The 23,600-nt window shown below is 39.1% G+C and overlaps 2 protein-coding genes across 3 annotated transcripts in view; one reads left to right on the top strand and one right to left on the bottom strand.

The window, feature by feature from the left end:
* The window catches only part of LOC124111504 (TRPL translocation defect protein 14-like), a 41,271-nt gene extending 28,788 nt beyond the window's left edge, over positions 1 to 12,483 (bottom strand). Inside the window, exons 1-3 of the mRNA XM_046471237.2 lie at positions 12,163 to 12,483; positions 8,675 to 8,742; positions 672 to 709 (exon numbers count right to left, since the gene is read on the bottom strand). Of these exons, the coding sequence (XP_046327193.1) occupies positions 672 to 709; positions 8,675 to 8,742; positions 12,163 to 12,307 (251 nt within the window). The 5' untranslated portion in view covers positions 12,308 to 12,483. The remainder of the gene's footprint in view (positions 1 to 671; positions 710 to 8,674; positions 8,743 to 12,162) is intronic.
* Positions 12,484 to 12,769: 286 nt separating this feature from the next.
* The window catches only part of LOC124111461 (E3 ubiquitin-protein ligase TRIM37-like), a 67,402-nt gene continuing 56,571 nt past the window's right edge, over positions 12,770 to 23,600 (top strand). For both annotated transcript variants that reach the window (XM_048401197.1, XM_048401196.1), the window contains exon 1: positions 12,770 to 13,007. In XM_048401197.1, coding sequence (XP_048257154.1) covers positions 12,939 to 13,007 — 69 coding nt within the window. In that variant the 5' untranslated portion in view covers positions 12,770 to 12,938. The remainder of the gene's footprint in view (positions 13,008 to 23,600) is intronic.

Below are 23,600 nucleotides of genomic sequence, written 5' to 3'. Positions count from 1 at the left end.
GTGGGAATCGATCCCGGTTGTTTGGTTTGGCATGATAGACAAACACTTTAACCACTAGGCTACCCCACAACTGCTGACAAGCCAGAAAATAATACTTCTCCCTCAAGAATCACTTTGCTCAAATAACAATGCTGGGTGAGGGAGACACCAATATGGTCATGTTTATCATGACATAAAATATGGAATCTGTTTCACTTAACATGATGGACTTTGTATTTGTGTTATGTCAGGATAGTCTCGTCAGTTGGGTTTAACGCCACTTTTAACAGTATTCCAGTTATATCATGGCATGTCAGCCTAATGTGGGAGGAAAGCCCAAGTGATGAAGGTCTCACACTTTGGTGAACCCACAAGCACAAACCTTGAAAAATAATCGACGTGAACCGGAATTTGAACCCGCGATCAACGGTTTCTGATGTGCTCAAAGGATGCAACTCTGCGAGACAAACTGTGGCGAATTAAACGTCTGGGCCACCCATGCCCTCACACATCCTCAGAATCCGCCCAATGTTGTGACATAACAACGTTGTCGAAAACCTATCCAACCATTCAGAGCCATAACTTCCACCAAAAGAATTTAAATGTGTGAACCGAAACTGTGAGTGTTCAACTCCTGCCTGAATCTGAGGAATAGACAGTAGTATCTTCCTGGCCTGATATGAAGGACTTACCTCAAGAAGATCATTGCAGCTTCCGGACACCGGAAAACCTGAACAAAAAGAAACATTACCTGACACAGGATTGTATTGAATCAGAATCACAGGTCAACACGGGGAGGTCATGATCAGGGCTTGTACTTCTACAGGGTCACAGGTCAACACAGGGAGGTCATGGACAAGGTTAGTACTTCTACAGGGTCACAGGTCAACACAGGGAGGTCATGGACAAGGTTAGTACTTCTACAGTGTCACAGGTCAACACAGGGAGGTCATGGACAAAATTAGTACTTCTACAGGGTCACAGGTCAACACAGGGAGGTCATGGACAAGGTTAGTACTTCTACAGGGTCACAGGTCAACACAGGGAGGTCATGGACAAGGTTAGTACTTCTACAGTGTCACAGGTCAACACAGGGAGGTCGTGGACAAGGTTAGTACTTCTACAGGGTCACAGGTCAACACAGGGAGGTCATGGACAAGGTTAGTACTTCTACAGGGTTACAGGTCAACACAGGGAGGTCATGGACAGGACTAGTACTTCTACAGGGTCACAGGTCAACTAGGGGAGGTCATGATCAGGGCTTGTACTTCTACAGGGTCACAGGTCAACACAGGGAGGTCATGGACAAGGTTAGTACTTCTACAGGGTCACAGGTCAACACAGGGAGGTCATGGCCAGGACTAGTACTTCTACAGGGTCACAGGTCAACACAGGGAGGTCATGGACAGGACTTGTACTTCTACAGTGTCACAGGTCAACACAGGGAGCTCGTAGACAAGGTTAGTACTTCTACAGTGTCACAGGTCAACACAGGGAGGTCATGGCCAGGACTAGTACTTCTACAGGGTCACAGGTCAACACAGGGAGGTCATGGACAAGGTAAGTACTTCTACAGTGTCACAGGTCAACACAGGGAGGTCATGGCCAGGACTTGTACTTCTACAGGTCAACACAGGGAGGTCGTGGACAAGGTTAGCACTTCTACAGGGTCACAGGTCAACACAGGGAGGTCATGGCCAGGACTTGTACTTCTACAGGTCAACACAGGGAGGTCGTGGACAAGGTTAGCACTTCTACAGGGTCACAGGTCAACACTGGGAGGTCATGGACAATTATTTGTGTTTGCAAGTGACCATGTGAGTTTTATTTCATGTATTTCAGTACCAAGGTAATAAAATATAAGGAGACAATTTCGCTTTAGACGAAGTGCCGTTTTGCTGAGGTGCAGTTTCAGCTATAACCCATATTACTATAGGGGCACAGGACAAAATAGGGAGGTCGTAGGAAGGGCCAAAGAAAAATATTACTTAAGTAGTAATGTGCACACACCATGCCATTTAGAAAGTGGTCAAATGTAACAAATGTTTTATTTTGGATAACACTTTCTGACTAAAGTACAGATTCTCATATATTTTTGGGTTGAATCCCGTCCGGGATTCAAACCCACACTCCCGGACAGGACTCAACCCCTGAAAAGTACGAGAATCTGTACTTTACTCAGAAAGTGTTATCCCAAATATAACGTGTGATATAAAGTAGTAATGGTCCAGTATTCTAGGGACAGGACTTCTATGACTACAGGGGTATATGCAACACACACACACACACATTAGGGAGCTGGTGGATGAGATTGGCCACAGGAGTCTGTATCTAAAAATAGACGCCCTCATGCATATTCATGACCATCTCCACACGCGAGCCCGAAGGGTCATGAATATGCATGATGGCGTCTATTTTTAGATACAGACTCCTGTGGATTGGCATACAGTCATTCCAATACTAAACGACTCTGGCACTTGCCCAATACTAAGTTCAGGTCCTTTGTTTTTTCCTGCATGTTTTGCTTACAAAGCAAACAACAGATCCTTTGAATTTACCATGAACATGATATATAGATGATTCTTATGATTGCTTTTTACAATGAATGTGCTGAGTTTAATAGTATTTCTACTCATTATTCCACTAATTATTCCTGTAACTTCAGATTTACATCAACACTATTCTCACAACAGCTGGTACCTATTCATCCCAAGCAACCAATACATGAACGGAATCAGCCACCCTAATTATTTCCCATGACACCAGAGACCATAAATTCTATCTGTTAACAATTGTCGCGATTTCACATACTGATGACAGATATTGTAATAACACTTCGACCTGATGACAGAAGCACTAGTTACAAAGAGGAGGTGAGGTGAAATGGGGTTTAGCGTCGCGTCCAAGATTATTGCACTTATATAGCGACGTGCATGCATGTGTGTGTGTGTGTGTGTGGCTGCTTGTACTAGTCCGGACTGATGCCGATTTACAGTGCTAGCCCACTGAGATACCATGCCGCAGTTTAACATGAATACCCCACTCAGACACAGTAAACTGACTCCGAGCCGACCAGTTCTTGTTTTAGCCCCTTAATGCCGAGCCCCACACAGGGTAACAACAAGTACCATCTTTTAATGTCTTTTGGTATGACACGGCCGGAGATCGAACCCTGGACCTTCCGCTCTCTGGGCGTAAGCTCTACCACTAGACCACGGAGGTGGTCTATTACAAAGAGGATGGACGATGACCATTATCAAATATTGTCAAAATGTTAAAATGCTGTGTCAGCAGAATTCCAACAATATGATGGCAGCCTGTAAATATTTGAGTGAGTGAGTGAGTGAGTGAGTGAGTGAGTGAGTGAGTGAGTGAGTGAGTGAGTGAGTGAGTGTCAACACTTTAACCACTAGGCTAACCAACTGCCACCAAAAAACATTATAAAGAGGAAGAGACTTAAATGCTTAGTGGGGCGGTCGGGTAGCCTAGTGGTTAAAGCGTTTGCTCGTCACGCCGAAGACCCGGGTTCGATTCCCGGCATGGGTACAATGTGTGAAGCCCATTTCTGGTGTCCCCCGCCGTGATATTGCTGGAATATTGCTAAAAGCGGCGTAAAACCATACTCACTCACTAAATGCTTAGTTTACATTATTGAATGCAATTAATACGCAATGTCAAAGGAATCCCAGATAAATCCCTGTGTTATGTTATTATTATTATTATATTATACATTTATATACTGCAGGTATCCAGGTACTACTATCTGCACAAATGCGTTTTTTTGTTTTTTTTAAATGTATTTTACGTTTCTTTTATCATTGTTTATTTGAGCGGACTGTGTATTCTTGGTATCTTCATCTGTACATTGTTGTATGTTTGTTTGTTTGTTGTTTAACGCCGCATTCAGCAACATTCCAGCTATATGACGGCGGTCTGTAAATAATCAATTCTGGGCCAGACAACCCAGTGATTGACATCATGAGGATCGATCCACGCAACTGGGATCAATGACATGCATCAACCAAGTCAGCAAGCCTGACCACCCGATTCCATTAGTCGCTTTTTACAGCAAGCATGGGTTGCTGAAGACCTATTCAACCCCGGATCTTCACGGGTCCTGTACTTCATGTATAGGTCCACTAACCCATTAAATCAAATGTGTTTTTTTGTGTTTTTTTAGTTTAACGCCGCATTCAGCAATATTCCAGCTATATGATGATAGTAGTCTATAAATAGTCAAGTCTGGACCAGACAATCCAGTGATTGACATCATGAGCATCAATCCATGCAATTGGGATACGATGACATGCATCAACCAAGTTGGCGAGTCTGACCCCCCGATTCCCTTAGTTGCCTCTTACGACAAGCGTGGGTTTCTGAAGACCTATTCTAACCCGGATCTTCACAGGTCTGTTTAATCAAATATGTTAATCAAAACACCCTACTTTGACGATGCTAACCCTATATTTTCCATATTAATAAATACAATACAATGTAATATTGCCTGTTAACTGATCCGACAACCCCTCAATTTGGAGTGAGTGAGTGAGTTAATATTTAACGTCACATCGGCAATATTTCAGCCATATCGTGATGAGAAGTTATACGTTAAGAATACATGTATTTAGATTAAAATGATGCACAATAAACATGATAAAATAGCTAGATTAATATTTAAAACTAGCATACAACCATAAAAAGATATCACTATATGTAACAATACATAATAAAAAAGGGCTACAGATTGCCAGAAACTGAAGGTAGATCACCATACTAGGGTCCATGGGGACTTACAGTACCTTTTCTACCTGCATGGAACCCAGCAAGATTGACATCATCCCTTCAGGTGTTGGCAATGATTGTCAAATTTAGCCAAATTTAAATGAACATATTCTACGATTAAAAATGTGGCAGAGAAAAATTTCTTCGAAGGACGTGGTCTTACATACCCTCTCTGGGGGACAATCATTTTACACTACTTCAACCCCCATCAAGGGTACATCCATTAACAATCTCAGTTAACTAATTTCCTTCTACCAGTCTAAAAAGATCATTTATTAATTACAAAACATATGTTTCAAAATTAATTTTACAAATTCTATTTCTTTTTAAAAAAATTTAAAAATATAAAAAATAAATAAATGGGAATTAATACAATTAAAAAGATCCTTGACAGATGATGATTTCAAATATTTAACCTTTGTTTAGGCAAAATCAACATAGTCAAGCAGGACATGCTTGACCGTGATTCTCTCATCACAAGGGATACAAGATGGTGGATCTTCACCTTTCAATTAAATATTCATGAGTGTATCTGCAGTGGCCAATACGACATCGCCATATTATGACATCTGTTCAAATTTTGACTGACAACCCAAGTAGGTGTAACCGATAATTGGTTTAATTTGATGTAATTTATTTATACCTACTTGGGTGTCCCACTTCTATTGCATCAGGTCTCGGATGCAACATCTGATCACAGGTTTATAATCGCTGTATGGAATTAGAAGTGATGTCACAGATTTGCTTTAGCTGCTTTAGCTGCAGCATCTGCCATTGTGTTACCAACGATTCCAACATGGCTGGGTTACCAGCAAAAGATTATGTCATATTAGCCTGTAGCAAGGATATTATGTAATTCAATGATGTCGAGTAAAACTGGATGCTGACACGAATTATTTTTAATTGACTTAAGAAAGGACAGAGAGTCTGAACAAATAATGAATTGCTGATGTTAGACTGTTGGATATATTCTAGAGCTGTTAAAATGGCCTTTGATTCGGCTGTAAAAATGGAAGAGTCATCTGGTAATCTAGTTGTAGACTAACATCTAGTCTCTGAAATGAACATATCGTACATAAAAAACAGTTGTTCAGTTATCTTAATAAAAATATAATAAAAAGTAGCCCAGTGACTCCCTTCATTTTCAGATATACTGATACTGCAGTGATCTAGACTTGCCAAACATTATAGACTTGCATGGGCTGTATTTGATATATATTTGTATCAGGGTCTGTAAGACAGACTAATCTAGTTGATATAGTTTGGGATCAAAAGACAGTGGCGCTGGCAACAGCATCACCATCCTTGGATCCATCTGTAAATATTGATTTATAAGTATCGTACGTATTTAACTGATTATATTCTTGTTGGTACTGTAATTGATTTGTTTCCGATTTCTTTAGTTGGTCAATGACAGGTCTACTTTTGGCTTTACCAATTGCCAAGGAGGAGAAGACAGCAACTGGAAAGGGGATATAGTTTCAAGATCAATGTTAGCAGCAGAAATAAAAGGTTTAATTCTTATTCCAAGATAAAATAAAATCTATCTAATATTCAGATACTCATAAAGGGGATTAAACACACAGCTGTATGCAGGGTTGAGTGAGTGAGTGAGTATTGTTTTACGCCGCTTTTAGCAATATTCCAGCAATATCACGGCGGGGGACACCACAAATGGGCTTCACACATTGTACCCATGTCGGGAATCGTACCCGGGTCTTCAGCGTGACGAGCGAACGCTTTAACCACTAGGCTACCCGACCGCCCTATGCAGGGTTGAACACAGTGGAATGTGACTTTGTCATATACTGTGAAGTTTAATACAGCTTGGTTTAAGTGATGGTTCTTCAGCCTCAATGTATAGACTGTCAATGGGAGAAGCTCCGAAAGATCCCAGACAAAGCCTTAGACATTGATGATGTATTTGATCGAGTCCTCAATTTAGAAGTTGTGCCAGCAAACCTTAGTTTGAAAAAACATTGCAAAGCATCGTGATGCAATTTCATTGCCATGATTGCAGTGATATCTACAATGTAGGAAGGAGATATTTTCATGAGTGGCATATTTCACTGGACACAAGGAATATCCTATTTATTGTATACTTTTTGTGCAGTTGTCTACCTGAAAATTAAACTAGATCAATACAAATGTAAAACCTTGAAACGTATATTCTCCCTACCTGACACACTGGGACGGTTGTATTTGTGACTTAAAAAGTAGTTTCGTGTTTGCAAAATCATAAGAAATATAAACAAAACTATCAAAAAATATTTAGGGTCACCATAATTCTTTATCATACATTTCGATATGATTACATACAAAATCAACTTTAACAAAAAATATTCTTGAATACTAGGAGTCCGCTGAGAGAAGTGAAAGAATACACGCTGGTCAAGTAACAAAAATGGCGCTTTGCGAAGCTAAAAGTCTCGATTGATGAGTTAAATGTGAGATTTACAGTTTATAAAGAAACACTTTTGAGAGAAGAATAAACGGCTAGAAGTGATATTAATTCCATAAATGACCATCCGTCAATATTTTCCCTGTCAATGCTGTCCCTGTCAATAACGTAAAAAGAATGTCAACAGTTTGTGCATGGGCTTGTCACTTACGACAAAGGGAGACAATTAAAGGTGAAGTAACTCTTGTATGACAATAGTTCCGTAAAAGTGTTATGTTCACTGCAGTGTAATATCAAGTGTTATGTTCACTGCTATGAAATTATCACTTTTCTCAACTTCAGAAAAATCAGTCTTTCACGCTGAAGTATATAATAAATGCCATTATACCTTACTTCAATGAGTAACTCATTCCTCTATCATGCAAAAACATGTAACCATGGTAACTTTATCATGTTAATAGCTTGATTTCTTTCTGGCAGAACAGCAGCTGGTGCACATACAGTCTGCACTTACACCACATAAAACAAATATAGACTCAGCCATCGTAATTATTCCACATTATACCAAAGTCTACAATTTCACAAATTGACAATGATGGCTTGTGTCAACTCAATAAAATAAAGCTCTACATCCTAGTTAATTCTGATTAGACCTGTGAAGATCCGGGGTAGAATAGGTCTTCAGCAAACCATGTTTGCCGTACAAGGCGACTATGCTTTTCGTAAGAGGCGACTAACGGGATCAGGTGGTCAGGCTCGCTGACTTGGTTGATGCATGTCATTGTATCCCAATTGTGTAGATTGATGCTCATGATGTCAATCACTGGATTGTCTGGTCCAGACTTGATTAGGGACAGACTGCCGTCATATACTGGAATATTGCTGTGTGCGGCGTTAAACAACAAACAACTTATTCCTGATGTTGGATGATAATAAATGTTTGTTTGTTGTTTAACACTGCAATCAGCAATATTCCTGACAACCAATTTATATAAGTCACCCCTTACAACCAGCATAGGTTTGGATAATGGGTGATATTCCCCACATGGTGAGTGAAAGCCCGAAGTGATGCAGGTCTCAGACGTTTACCACTTCGGTGAAACCCACGAGCACGGGTATGGTGCTGACAAACCTAGAAACATAATCGGGGCGAACCGGGATTCGAACCCACAATCATAGGTTTCTGGCATGCCCAAGGGACGCAACTCTGCACAGCGAATTGCGGCGCTTTTGACGACTGGGCCAATTCCCCATGGGTGGGTGAGAGAATGAGTGAGTGAGTGAGTGAGTGAGTGAGTGAGTGAGTGAGTGAGTGAGTGAGTGAGTGAGTGAGAGTATTATTCCATTATTTTCAGTATAAATCAATAAAATTCAAGGTACAAGGTATTTGGCTCTGTAAAGCCATATCAGAGGCTCTGTAAAGCCATATTGGAGGCTCTGTAAAGCCATATCGGAGGCTCTGTAAAGCCATATCGGAGGCTCTGTAAAGCCACATCACAACAAACACTGCACCTTCCATCCTAGGTTTTCAAAGAATGTACTGAGCCTGGCCTGCCCTGTCGTCTTCCCTCCACAGGGGCCTGCAACAGAGAGAATGAGGCAAGCTTTACACCACTAGCAGCTGTATATATGTTTATGCAAAGAGAAAATAAATATGTCAAGGATTTATATAGACCTCAACAGAGGCCAAAATTCAACCCCAAGTCTGCAGCAAATGTCAGTAAATATTCTTACATTGGAATAAAAACTATTCCCAATTCATGTTAAATTGTTAATATAGTATAGTATAGCTTTGTAGACGCAACCTATATTTCACTGATAACAAGACCAGTGAGTGAGTGAGTGAGTGAGTGAGTGAGTGAGTGAGTGAGTGAGTTTGTTTAACGCCGCTTTTAATAGTATTCCAGTTATATCACGGCATGTCAGCTTAATGTGGGAGGAAAGCCCAACGTGATGCAGGTCTCAGACGTTTACCACTTCAGTGAAACTCACGAGCACGGGTATGGTGCTGACAAACCTAGAAACGTAATTGGGGCAAACCAGGATTCGAACCCACAATCATAGGTTTCTGGCATGCCCAAGGGACGAAACTCTGAACAGCAAATCATTGCGCCTTAGATGACTGGACCACTTATTATATTATTGTATTGAACGCAATCTCAAAATACTTGTGAAAATACCTCTGAATTTGAAAAAAAAGTCAGAATGTAAGTAAAATCCCTATTTTGAACAAAAATAAATAAAACTAGAATGTGTTTTTATTAGAAAATATATGTCTCCACTCACTTTTTGGGGGGATAATTAGTTCAAGTTGTAACCGTAAACGTGTTTGCAAATAAAAAAAAAACAATAACAACAAATTGGGTGGAGAAAGATAATGGTTTCATGCAGAAATATTCATTAAATGTAGAGTTTGGGCTGGAAACACACACTACTTGTTTTAGACTGTCCAAATTGTTTCTTGGAAACACAACAACCTAAAACATTGAAAATTGAAAAATACGAAAGGGCAATAGTTGAGCATATGGTCTGGTACAGGTATAATTTCATGCTAACATATTCATTGGATTGAGAGTTATGGCTCGGAAACAAAGCCTAGAATTGATTGAGACTATGTCCAAATCGTTCCATGGAAATGTAACAAAATAAAATTCATACAAATTTCAAAATAGCAAAAGGCACCAGTGAAGTTTGTTGAAACTGTTGGCATTGAGCCAATATCAATATTTACGTCTCCCGTCCCCTTGGAAGGGGGGGGAGGGGGACCAGAAAATGACAAAAATCTGGAGACCCACATTAGCATGACATATAAATTATTCAATGTGAATAAACATGGTCAATGCACAGAGAATAGATATGCAAAATAAATACGACAAACATGATAAAGAATCAATTAATGCTTTATATATTCTGCCAAGATAAAAACATGCAGTTCAATATCATGATGGCAGGGTAATTTTGTTTTAGGTAAGAGTGATTGCAGCAATAGAAACTAACAGTTTTTGTCCTCTAGTCCTTATAATCATGATAATGATAACATATAGCAAAACCCTCAAAAATGACAAATTTCTATGAGTCCTTATGATACATTAACTATTGGGCATTTTGGCAAGGACTATACAGAGCTCCAGATAAGCTGCGCATCTGCGTAAAATATGCATCAGAAATTCAGAAATATGCAGTAAAATAAAATCCAAGCGTATCAAATACGCAACGAAAATTACAGATACGCTACAAAAATAAACCTTGTGCCATCACACTTTCTTGTGGAAGTATCGTGGTGTTATAAAGCTATATAAAGTCCTATAAAGCTCTCGAACCCACACTAAACCAGTTTGCAGGGCCGAGATGAACATTATGAATAGTGTTTTTAAATATTTAACTTAAATACCCACATGTGTAAAAACTAGTGGGTAACAGAAATTTGAATACCCAGATAGAATTACTGATACCCAATGATTTTTAAATGCATGGGTAAAATACCCACAACACCAAAACCTTATCTGGAGCTCTGACTATAGGACTAGTGCCAATTTCTAACACTGCTGATTGTCCACTGACAGACTGTAATGTCAAATAAACTGGGCAAAGAAAACGAGTGGTTGGATAGTATGAGCAGCTAACATTTTGGAACTGAGAGTATTCCCAAGCAACTGCAAGTAATATTTCAGAATTCTCCATACTCAGTCAAAATATATGCTTAAGCAAACATTTGGATAATTTGCCAATTTTGTGTGAACAATGCAATAATACATGGAACCACTTATATAAAAAAACAAACATCATTAAAGCAAAACATTCTATATAAAAAGTGTGGCCAAACAACATGTAGCCTACAGGCAAATGTGATACAGCTGAGATATATTTGACTGCATCATTTAACAATGTTTACTCACTTGGTAACAAAATTACGTTCTGGCTATATTGAACATGTAGAGTCACAGATGTAGATCTACCATATAGATCTAGATCTATACCAGCTAGGATACAGATTCCGATTTGTTGATAACATTAAAGGGGCACTGATCTAACGCAATTCCCCGGACTGGTTGTTGCCTTTGTTTTTGTTTTTTCCCCGTGAGTACCCGGATGATACGCAACGCAACTGAGCGTGACCAGAGACTGGGCTACCGTCTGCAAGGACAGCTAAATAAACTTGGAGGCTGGAGGCAATATTTGTTTTACACATTTTTGCATAAACACTGATTGGTTAACCGTGATCTACAAAGATTTCGACAAAGGGCGCATGTTAATTAATTTCTTCAACCTAAACAAACAGACAAAAAGAACGGCGGAGCTCATCGGATGTCGTCATTTGGAAATACCCCAGATGGTCATAGTTTAATACTAAAAAAAGTATCCATACAGTGAAAACTGTATTTCATTTTGTTGATCAATGTGACCATACGCCCTTATTACTACCCATACAAGTGACAAATGCGCTTACGAATGGCGCAGCAGAGGTCGCGAACTAGTCTAGATTTCTGCTATACATCCGGGTACTCACTGGGAAAAAACAATAACAAAGGCAACAACCAGTCCCGGGGAATTGCGTTAGATCAGTGCCCCTTTAAGATGATTAAGATTACCCTGATTAAAAATCATATCATTTTTCTAAAACATGGATTTATTAAAAACAATATCAAGTTCATATATTTTATATTTAATATATCGCTGTCAGTGAGTAGCCATTTTCGAACACAAAATCCGACACAATGCCTATGAAATAGGCCTAGTTAAATTCACGAATTAACAGTAAATAGGCTATCACGCAGTCCACGGTTGCCAGGCTCGCGCGGCGCTCCGGGCGTCTTATTTCATCATCAGTGCTGTGTATGCGTAAGATTGAAAACACGTGGTCGCGACGTAAATAGGTTCCCGCTAAGCTTAGTATACCATGCGTAACCTATAACATCACACGGCTGAAGATGTTCATATGTCCATTAGCCTATAACCAATAGATAAAAAAGACATTGATCGTGAATAAAGCTTATACATACCACCGGTCAAAACAACTCGATAAAACTTGTTTTTATTATCCGTGAAGTCCCCTGACATCCTAGCGGCGAATCTCCTGAAGGTCACCTGAGCTTGATGTCTGTAAACATTCCTAGCCAAACACAGTCCACACCATGTACTTTCCATTCATGCCTTTATTACGTCCGGTGTAATGTCATCATTAGCTACCCATGGAAAATGGCTACAGCAAATGTGCACTAGTACTCGGTTTTCAACGTAACACTCCAATACTGAAAATTTCTTTGACACTACAGAGAGTACTGGTTGTAATAATTAAAATGTAGTATATACTACAAACTTCATAATTACGAAATGTTATCAAGTACACCATTCGATTTTGACATTATACAACAGGGCACTTTTAACTTGTGGCGCGTACTTCCGGTTTATTGTTCCGAACTGAATAGTTATCTACAAATGGAATGGATTTATATTCAACATGATAAAATGCTTCTTTTACAAAATACTGTTTTGTAAATAATCCCTTCATTTAATCATATGATATTACTTTCCCATGTTGACAGAACTTCATGAATGTGTCAAACAAGTTTTATCGACCAATCAAATTCCTTGAATTTGACAGCTCTCTGTACTGCATCAGGTTGTTGAATGTTGATCGAGGGAATGTTTGTGTAGAAGTATGAGATGTCCTGACGAAGTCTGGAAATTGCATCTATCCTGATTGCGCGTTAAGACGCCAGGATAACACAACACAGAAATACATGAAAGTTTAATTAGATCCAATTCTGAATACAAAATGGCTTCAGGGGGAGGGAATTCCAATGGAAAAGGAAACGATAAGCGTCTTGAAGAACACACAGTTGAGGTAAACAAACTCCCATTTATAATGGTTGTATGCCTAGATATGTTGCGGAAATAATAAAACATATTTAAAAGAAAAGTGCCACAGACCTGCCCACGTACACACATCAAAACAAACCATCACATACTTTTGATACACTCAAAGGTGGCTATAGAACAGAACTCGTCAAAGGCAATATATCGTAAGGTGGTTAAAAATTAAATATAGAGTGGTCACAATTTCTCTGTTCTGCTCCCTATAAAAGATTTTTGTTTTGACTTATCGCTACACAGAGATCTATTGGCTGTTCAATAGAGTTTTTATGATAAATTCCTTATTCGGACCATACCACCATAACAACCCACCCGTAATATACATGAATCATAATCCAACAAAAACTGCAGTAAGATTCGCTTCCTAAAACACTTGCCTTCAAATATGTGTACTTGTTTTTTTTATCAAGCAACATTTGATTTGATTCTGTTGGAATCATAGAGAGGGTGTGGATCTTTCCCAGACCAGTCACAAACTTGATAAGTAAATATATTATTGCACTGTCTAAAATATACGTACTTGTAATTGAAGGCAAGTGTCTTAGGAAGTGAATCAAATTGCATTGCCTTTTTAGAGCATTACGTATAAAGTTTGCTGAAGCATATAAAGTGCAATGCAAATTTGGATCAGGGCAGTATTTTAAAAACACTAAACACTAAGCCGTCTGGGGTGTATTACGACAAATCGATAACCAAATCGTTTCTAAGGAGCAGCACAGATATACAGTTTTTTTTACCACAGCTACTTAAAATCGGGACATGATTTCTATCGGCACTTAAGACATGTAAGATGCTTTTAAAATTGTCCAGATTTGTCTTGATCAGCCTACACTCATGAATCACGGTGGCCCAGGCTATGAGCCTCACAAGGTGGTGATTACAAGGAAGAATTTAGGCCAGAAATTGTAATCCTACAATGCTGTAAGCAAAGGGGGCAGTCGGGTAGCCTAGTGGTTAAAGCGTTCGCTTATCACGCCGAAAACCCGGGTTCGATTCCCGACATGGGTACAATGTGTGAAGCCCATTTCTGATGTCCCCCGCCGTGATATTGCTGGAATATTGCTAAAAGCGGCGTAAAACCAAACTCACTCACACACTGTATGCAAAGCTACCTACTATATAGGAAAGGCAATGGGTAGTTATGATGTGAAGTGGCAGATGTAGCACAAAGTTAACAAAGGATTAGATGATGTTCATGTTATTGACCATTGGTTTGTCTTGTACAGTCTCAACTCACCACAGGTATCAATCACTAGTTTGCCTGATTCAGACTCAATCATATATGTCACCATTTTAGTAGATGTGGCTGGAAAAGTACACACATCAGCATAAAACAACATTCATTCACTCAATCTAGTGAATCACATGTCTTCTCCATGAAGATCCAATCTAGAATTGGCCTTCAGCAATCCATGCTTATCGTAAGAGGCATCTAATGGCATCAGGTGGTCAGGCTCTCTGAATTTGCTGGGCGGTCGGGTAGCCTAGTGGTTAAAGCGTTCGCTCGTCACGCCGAAGACCCGGGTTCGAATCCCGACATGGGTACATTGTGTGAAGCCCATTTCTGGTGTCCCCCGCCGTGATATTGCTGGAATATTGGTAAAAGCGGCGTAAAACCAAACTCACTCATTCACTCACTCTGACTTGCTTGATGTATGTCATTGTATCCCAATTGCGTAGATCGATGTTCATGATGTCAATAGCTGGATTGTCTGGTCCAGATCCGGTTGCCATCATGTAGCTGGAATATTGTTGAGTGCTGCATTAAAAAACAAACAAACAAACAAAACAATGACATATCTCAAACTACTGGATACCTTGTCAAGGTTGTTTTCCAAGTTTCCCAATGTTTACACTCTGTTACCATGGTTACAAAGTTTTCTTTTACTTGTGTTTGTGTTTGGTGATATGATGACCATTGCTGAAGAATGAAATGTGCTTATAATTCTGGTTGTTATCTGTTGCATATTATAAGATGCATAATCAAATTGTTTATTGTTTGCTGACTTTAACATTGTTAATGTGAGCCTATGTCACGAAAACAGTTACCAGTCTGTGCCAAGATGTTTGAGTCTGCTATCCTGAAGATGGCCCTTAGCAACACTTTAAAATGATGTCCGTGTTATTGTATGACTACTACTAGTTGAGCATACTAGGCTAAACAAGGGGTGGTGAGGTAGCTTAGTGGTTGAAGTATTTTTCTCTCACTGAAGTATTAAACTTTCGAAACTACTTAAAAATACGGGGCATGGGTGGCCCAGTCGTCTAAGGCACTGCGATTCGCTGTGCAGATTTGCGTCCCTTGGCACGCCAGAAACCTATAATTATGGGTTCGAATCCCGGTTCGCCCCGATTATGTTTCTAGGTTTGTCAGCACCATACCCGTGCTCGTGGGTTTCACCGAAGTGGTAAACGTCTGAGACCTGCATCACTTCGGGCTTTCCTCCCACATTAAGCTGACACGCCGTGATATAACTGGTATACTGTTAAAAGTGGCATTAAACCCAGCTCACTTACTTACTTCATATAGGTATATTTTTCGAACAAAGCCAGCTTGTCTGTTATAATGAGGGCTTCCCCTTGTCTATTTATAGTGCAGAAGTGCAAGAGAAAATTGTGACTGAACTTTGTGTGAATGATGTGTAGTTCCAACTATGTTACTTCAGAGATGACGTCATTGCATTGAACATGATGTTGAAAGAATTAATAGCAGGTAATCTTCAAACGTTTTTTATTTGTTGAAAGTAAGAACTGACAATAAACAGTGGCGACTGGTAATTTTCAGTGTTGTCAGTCCTGTTTTGCTTTTTTGACTGGCAGTTTCAAAAGCAAGCGGAACACTGATATATAAACACACATGATAATGATATACACCCACGATATACTGTGATATTGTATAACACGTAGGTATAAGTTCAGAGTTGATTGGGGGTCACGGGTGGCCCAGTGGTCTAAGGCGCCACGATTCGCTGTGCAGAGTTGCATCCCTTGGGCACGCCAGAAATGTTGGTTCAAATCCCGGTTTGCCCTGATTATGTTTCTAGGTTTGTCAGCACCATACCCGGGTTTAACCGACGTAAACGTCTGAGACCTGCATCACTTCGGGTTTTCCTCCCACATCAAGCTGACACGCCGTGATATGACTGGAATAATGTTAAAAAGCGGCATTAAACCCAACTCACTCAGAGTTGATTGGTATTATAACATTTGTATGTGAACAGGTTCAGTGGTGATGGTATTATAAGATGAACTGCTAAGCACTCACCATATGTGCTGCTTGCACAGGGGATCTCACATTCTGGTCAATACTGTGTTATTCTGTACTCCAGACTTCTCCTCTGTTGAGTGAGTCTGAGCATGAAATCAGATTATCAGATAACTGAGATCATGCTGATGGGGTTGATGTTATGTATGTTGTATACATGGCTCAATTCAACAAATCTTCATGACGTTCACTGGTGATATATTTCTTTGATTTTGACCCTTCTCATTGTGTTTTCTTGTACAAACACAGGCAAATATATTGATATGATAGGAAGATGTTGCAGGGCTGGGATGATAAACCAACTGTGCGGTCTGATACATACCCATGATATCTTGCTCACGATCCGATACGTATAACGATGCTTGCATAAGCTCTAAAACATGGTACATAAGGCTAAAAAAAATAGTAGTCTTGGTTCTCAGGCACTGTCCTCATCATAAAGTTTCACGCAAATTTTATTTTTATTTCCATTTTTAAAAATTAAATTTTTTTTTTTAAATTTTCAAAGTTCAACGGTAGTCAAAAAATGTGTTTCAGTATTTTACATTAATGTTGGAAGGCTCTTTCCCACAACTGTTTATTTGGTTACACATCTGTTTATTTGGTTACATACTAGTTTGAACAACTAAAAAAACTTTCACTGCTAATTAGTGTTTGGTTTAACAGTTATTAAAGAAAACATCTAAGGTAGAATCAATATTTTTTACTTAGGTACTGTGATCGATACTTGTATCAAGAAGTAATAAATTGCGATCCACTGATAAATCAATGTATCTTCCCACTACAAGTTGTTGCCATGGTTACGTTGAGCTTGTTTCTTTGGTACTTTTCTTATTCCTGTTGTGGTGGCACCTGGTGCTGTGCACAGCGGATGGACGGGCGGATGAACTCTGTTCCTAAATACCCCGCCCCATTTTGTGGCAGTGGATAATATTAATACAGCGCCTTGTTTCAGTTATGCTGCTCACGGGTGCTTTACATAATTAATATCTCGGTCAGTGGATCAATGGGCACTCAATATTCATTCTCAGCTCCCTGGGGAGTATTCAACTCTATTGATGAAGACAATTGCTACATGTGTCACCTTCATCCTTGGTAAAATACACTTTAATTATATGTCGTCATACCAAACATTCATGCTTCATGTGAATCTCATCCATCGACAGTTATTGTTCACAGATACTGAACAGTTCTACGACATATGTAATATAAAGATAAAATGTGTAAATTTTTTAGTGATTTAGATGAAAATCTAATATATAGATTTTGGCCTTAGACAGAGATTTACTTGGTCTATATATATTTGTCTGTCTTGGGGGCATTCTGCAATAATGTTTTGTCGTCCCCAGCATTAAAATCGAGGTCCTAGTATGCGTTGGGGGACCATTTTACAACCAGGAGCACCCTGTCAAGATCTGGGTTAGAATTGGTCTTCAGCAACATGTTGTTGCAAGTGGCGACTGACTGGATCAGGTGGTCAGACTCGCCGACTTGGTTGATGCATGTCATTGTATCCCAATTGCGTAGATTGATGCTCATGATGTCAACCACTGGATTGTCTTGTCCAGTCTTGATTATATACAGACCGCCATCATACAGCTGGAATATTGCTGAATGCAGGTTTAAACAAACAAGAAAACAAAAAGCTTAAACTCGTAACAATCCATCCCAATTCCTGCGGAGAGATCTGGTTTGATTATCGAGGCAGAAATACAAAACACTGTGATCACTTTGCTATCATTACTGACTGTAATGAATTGATGACTGATAATGTTCCTAACTCATGTTGACATTTGCTGAAATTTGGGTGTTATCAAATGGTCGATGGATTAGAATATTTCTGTATGCAGTTCATCACGCTCCCGTGAGGTGAAATTAACAGCTAGTTGCAGGTTCTATTTCTCACAAATTGTGACATATGTCGGAACAAATTTGCATGATTCCTTTACCCTGATTGCTGGGAATCATTTCGGTTGATAGAAGCAGTGTGTGATGTTTGTATTAATGCTCGTGTGGCTGTGCAATGTTGATGATGCTGACGAGCATCAGTGGCCAGTTCCTGAGTCAGGCAGGCTGGAGCAGTGCCAGGATTAAAGTGATCGCTGATGATGCTGACGAGCATCAGTGGCCAGTTCTTGAGTCGGGCAGACTCGAGCAGTGCTGGGATTAAAGTGATCGCTGATGATGCTGACGAGCATCTGAGGCCAGTAGCTTGTGATATTTGTCCCCAATATTGGGAGGATACAATTTATCCTGCATTCTGATTGGTCTGCTGGTGCTGTTGAGTCCTGCTTTTGCAGATGACTGCATAAGACCCATCTATTTTGAATGAAATTGACAGGTTTTTAAATCTGTGTGTATTACATCTAACCATGGACTTAGATTATATAGGCCTGTGCTCTTACTTAAAAAATGTAGTCTTGTCTCCTAATAATTAATAATATTAATCAGAAAGCACTTCTGTCTCAAATGCAGTTGGTTACCAATTTTAATTACGGACTATCATCTAGTTGAAAATTAATTTACAGGTATTGAGGAGGTGAACCTACTGTAGATTAGATACCTCATATTTTAATTTGGAACCGAGCCCTTTACAAATATTACTGAAGTTCAAGATTAAATACTCATGGTCTTGACTATTTAAAAAAAATGGTGCGAAAAACATTGTTTTTCAAAATGAAGTTATCATATCACCTTCAGCAGATATATGTTTTAATTTCATCCCAACCGTTGGCATATTTGCACAGCTTGGACTCAAGTTATTTCTTGGCAATCGATGTGACATGTCATTTCTTGGCAATCGATGTGACATTTCTCATTGTTGGGGTGAAAAGTTGTAGATACAGTGAAAATTATGCTTAACAAATTGATTTCTCCAGCATATATATTTTGAAGTTCTCCTTATGTACCGGTAGCAGCTTGTTTTGGAATCTCCCCAACAGTAATACTTATTAGTCTAGATCACGTATGTCTAGATCACGTATACCCCATGTTTACACTTGTCAGAGGGGCACGGGTGGCCCAGTCGTCTAAGGCGCGGCGATTCGCTGTGCAGAGTTGCATCCCTTGGGCACACCAGAAACCTATGATTGTGGGTTCGAATCCCGGTTCGCCCTGATTATGTTTCTAGGTTTGTCAGCACCATACCCGGGTTTCACCGACGTGGTAAACGTCTGAGACGGGACTCAACCCAAAAAAGTACGAGAATCTGTACTTTACAGCGAAATTGTTATCCCAGATATAACATTTGTTACAAGTTTATCACATTGGTGTATTGCACCAATAACACTATCGATCATGTATAGATACAATGCATGTTGAAAACAAAATGGATGCGGTGTGAATAATAATTAAAACGCAAAAGATAAACTGCTAAAACAGCTCAATGTTCCAATGATATTTGTTCCTACATATGAAAGTTTCTTCTCAGAGCTATAGTGGCTCTTTCTATTCCGGCAACAGTTCAGGCATTCAAAATGGTTTTCAATATTGATTTCTCAACATTTAGCATGGTTGGAGTATTATGGAGTATTTGGATATTGTTGGTCTTATTCCATGGCATGAGACAGTTTGGTTGGGCAATAATGCTGATTTGTAGTTTTGTCATTAATTTGCAGGAAACTCCTGTTTTCAAATCTGATCTGTTCCGATTGCGAAGGCAACCTTGTCAATTCATGACTGGTATTTGTCATTGGGCAATATGATTTCAGAATTCTATTGTGCTCTCTACGCTTAGGACTTTGAAAGCCAATGTAGCAGGTGGCACTTAATATGCTAAATGTTAATTTGGTGGAAACAGCACGCCAAGGTCATCATGGATGTATCACGATAATTTGATCACAATATGTTGAACATGATACTTAATCACTGTGTTTTGATTGTGCAGAGCTCCAGATAAGCTGCGTATCTGCGTAAAATATGCATCAGAAATGCAGAAATACGCAGTAAATAAAATCTAAGCGTATCAGATACGCAACGAACATTACAGATAAGCTACAAAAATAAAACTTGTGCATATCATCAAAATATTGTGAAGTAACCCTGCGTATTCGTTTAGCAAATCAGCAACTTATTTTGAAATTATAAACGGGCATTCCGTCAACCTTGCCAAACTCCACGATGACAGTTACATCACGATCATTTGCCATCACACTTTCTTGTGGAAGTATCGTGGTATTTTTGAGTCCTATAAAGCTGTCGAACCCACACGACACCAGTTTGCAGGGACTACATGAATAGTGTTTTTAAATATTTAACTTAAATACCCACATGTGTAAAAAACTAGTGGGTAACAGAAATTTGAATAACCAGATAGAATTACTGATACCCAATGATTTTAAAATGCATGGGTAAAATACCCACAACACCAAAAGCTTATCTGGAGCTCTGATTGTGTTGTCACAAAACTTGAAACAATGCTTTCAGCAGTAGAAACTAACGTTTTTGGTCCACTAGTCCTTTTAATGATACTATACATCAGAACCCTTAAAAAGGGCAAATATCTACTAGTCCTTATGATACCATAACTATTGGGTAGATTGGCAAGGACTATAGGACTAGTGCCAATGTCTAACCCTGGGTTTGATCATGATACCAGTACTTTGATCACAATACTTGAAACATGATACTTGGATCATAATACTGGTACGATGAATTTCCCAATTCATGCTCTTATAGTTCTAACTTCTTTTGGCTTTGTAGATATCATATGTATTTCATTGATAACAAAACCAATATAGAGAAAGAGGTTTTTGTGCTTTTGTTAAACAATATTGTGTTGAATGCAGTGTTGAAATACCCCAGAGGAAAATGAAAACTATAAAAAAATAATCTTATTTGTGAACCAAATAACGCAAAGGGCACTTAGTTCGGTTTCTTGGATATATCCGTGGTGTAACCCTGAAATAGTGTATCACTATGGTGATTTATTACCCATAGGGTTAGAAATAACCAAGTTGAATAAAATCACATGTGCACTAGGGCAAACATCATTCGTGACTAACTCGTGTAATCCGTGACAAGCCGAATAGCGACTCGTGCCCCTCTCATGGCCATTATTGCGACTGGATCCCGTCTTAGCGCAAACGGGCATACCTAAAACAATTGTCAACACTTTGCGTCATGGTTCACATATATTTCCCCATATATTATATATATTTCAGATGCAATTTAAAGGACATCGAGACATGCGGAATTATACAGTATGATTGAACATATTTAACTGTGTCTTGGGTATATTTTTAGAAGTAAGACATATGTAAAATCAAAAATTATTTCTAAAGGGATTCTTTGACGAAGAACTTGAAGTCATACGCTCATTCTGATTGGTTTGTTGTATTTTCGCACATAACATTTATCGATTGGGGGACAAGTCTTTATGTCAGAGGGGCACGGGTGGCCCAGTCTTCTAAAGTGCCGCGATTCGTTGTGTAGGGTTGCGTCCCTTGGGCACGCCAGAAACCTATGATTGTGGGTTTGAATCCCGGTTCGACCCGATTATGTTATTAGGTTTGTCAGCACCATACCCGTGCTCATGGGTTTCACCGAAGTGGTAAACGTCTGAGACCTGCTTCACTTCGGGCTTTCCTCCCACATTAAGCTGACACGCTGTGAAATAACTGGAATACTGTTAAAAGTGGCGTCCCACCCAACTCACTCACTCACTCGCTCATAAAACCAGTTAGTCAAACGTGCTCGTATAATAAACTCTATTTATCATGATACATTATGGCCAGAGTGAATGATTACCACAGACTCAACATGCTTCAAACATGTTGCAGCCATGGAAATGTCCCCAGAAGCCGTTGTGTGGTCATGTGAAACACCATTAAACACAATCTAACAGTAAATTATCATCTGATGTGTGCTTGTCATGCAAGCCGATCATTTTATAATTAACATGATTAATGGATTCATGTTTAATGATCATGATCATAAGCAAGGGGAAACACGAGTTGAAAACCAACAAAAACTGTAAACAAGGGTTGGTTTCTCCTCCAAGGAAGAATGAATGATTCGTTCAGTGATTATATTGAAAGACAATTTGTAATATGATGCCAAAATGTCTTAGATGTGATTGCTGGTTTGCTATTCATTCGGAGGGAGAATTGGATGGTGTTTTACGATTACAGTTTTTGAAGTTTTCAGATTGCAATAATGGAAATCTACTGAACATTTTTGCAAAATTTATTTTTTATGGTTGGATAAAGGAAAACGACTGAAAAAAAAAATCACCCAATTCAGAAATATTAAAATCAATGTCTTATTATTGGTCAGTGGAGTATTGATGAAGAAATATAGCGAGCAAGATTAATGATTGGGTGAATTTTATTAGTTATTGGAAAATATTTCTTGGTTAGGAAATGTATTATTTTCGTCAGTTGATTTAACAAAAGCACCATTGATATGATGCATTGCACAAAGCATTGCACAAAGCCCTGGCAACAAGTTAATCTATACACTTCAAGAGAATATATGGACATGAAACTCTTGCAATTGATGCGCTATTCACAGTCTGCGAGGAGTTTCTTGATTGTCTTGAGCAGGGTGGTGTCGGCCAGACACATACCAGTGAAATAAATACTGTCTGTTTGGGGGAACTCCTTAACATCCAGCAGTGCAGGCTAACCTTGTGTTCATCTTTGGGAGTGATCGGATGAGATACAAATTATTGCATGTGGATGGACCAGTTTTTGTTCTCGTCGTCTGAGTGAAGAAATGATGAACAACTTGCTATCATAATGTTCCGGTTTTGTGAGCCGTTGTCGGTTTTGTGCATCAAAAGAATTTATGATGAAATAAAAATGCCAGTTCTCTCTTGAAAGCTGTGTATTGAAAGATGTGAAGAAAGAATTGTCAGTGTTGAGTAGTTTGTATGGTTTGAAGACGCACTTTTGTTCTGTTGTCGAGAACATAGTATCATTGCGACAACATGTGCCTGGTAGTGACACTAAACTCTTCTTGTGATATCATTGACATTGTAGTGATATCATGTGACTGTCAGAATATATCAGGGTATTGTCAGAGATATCAGGTTATTGTCAGATATATCAGGCTATTGTCAGAGATACCAGGTTATTGGCAGATATATCAGGTTATGGTCAGAGATATCAAGGTATTGTCAGTGATCTCAAGTTATTGTCAGTGATCTCAAGTATTGTCAGAGACATCAGGTCATTGTCAGAGATATCAGGCTATTGTAAAAGATGTCAAGTTATTGTCAGAGATATTAGGTTATTGCCTGAAATATTAGGCTATTGTCAGATATCAGGCTATTGTCAGCGATATCAGGCTATTGTC

This window comes from Haliotis rufescens, unplaced genomic scaffold, assembly GCF_023055435.1.
Source record: "Haliotis rufescens isolate VD_foot unplaced genomic scaffold, xgHalRufe1.0.p SCAF_21, whole genome shotgun sequence".
In the NCBI taxonomy this organism is placed as follows: Eukaryota; Metazoa; Mollusca; class Gastropoda; order Lepetellida; family Haliotidae; genus Haliotis; species Haliotis rufescens.
The sequence above is the reverse complement of the archived record's forward strand: the minus strand, read 5'-3'. Positions and strand labels throughout refer to the sequence as shown.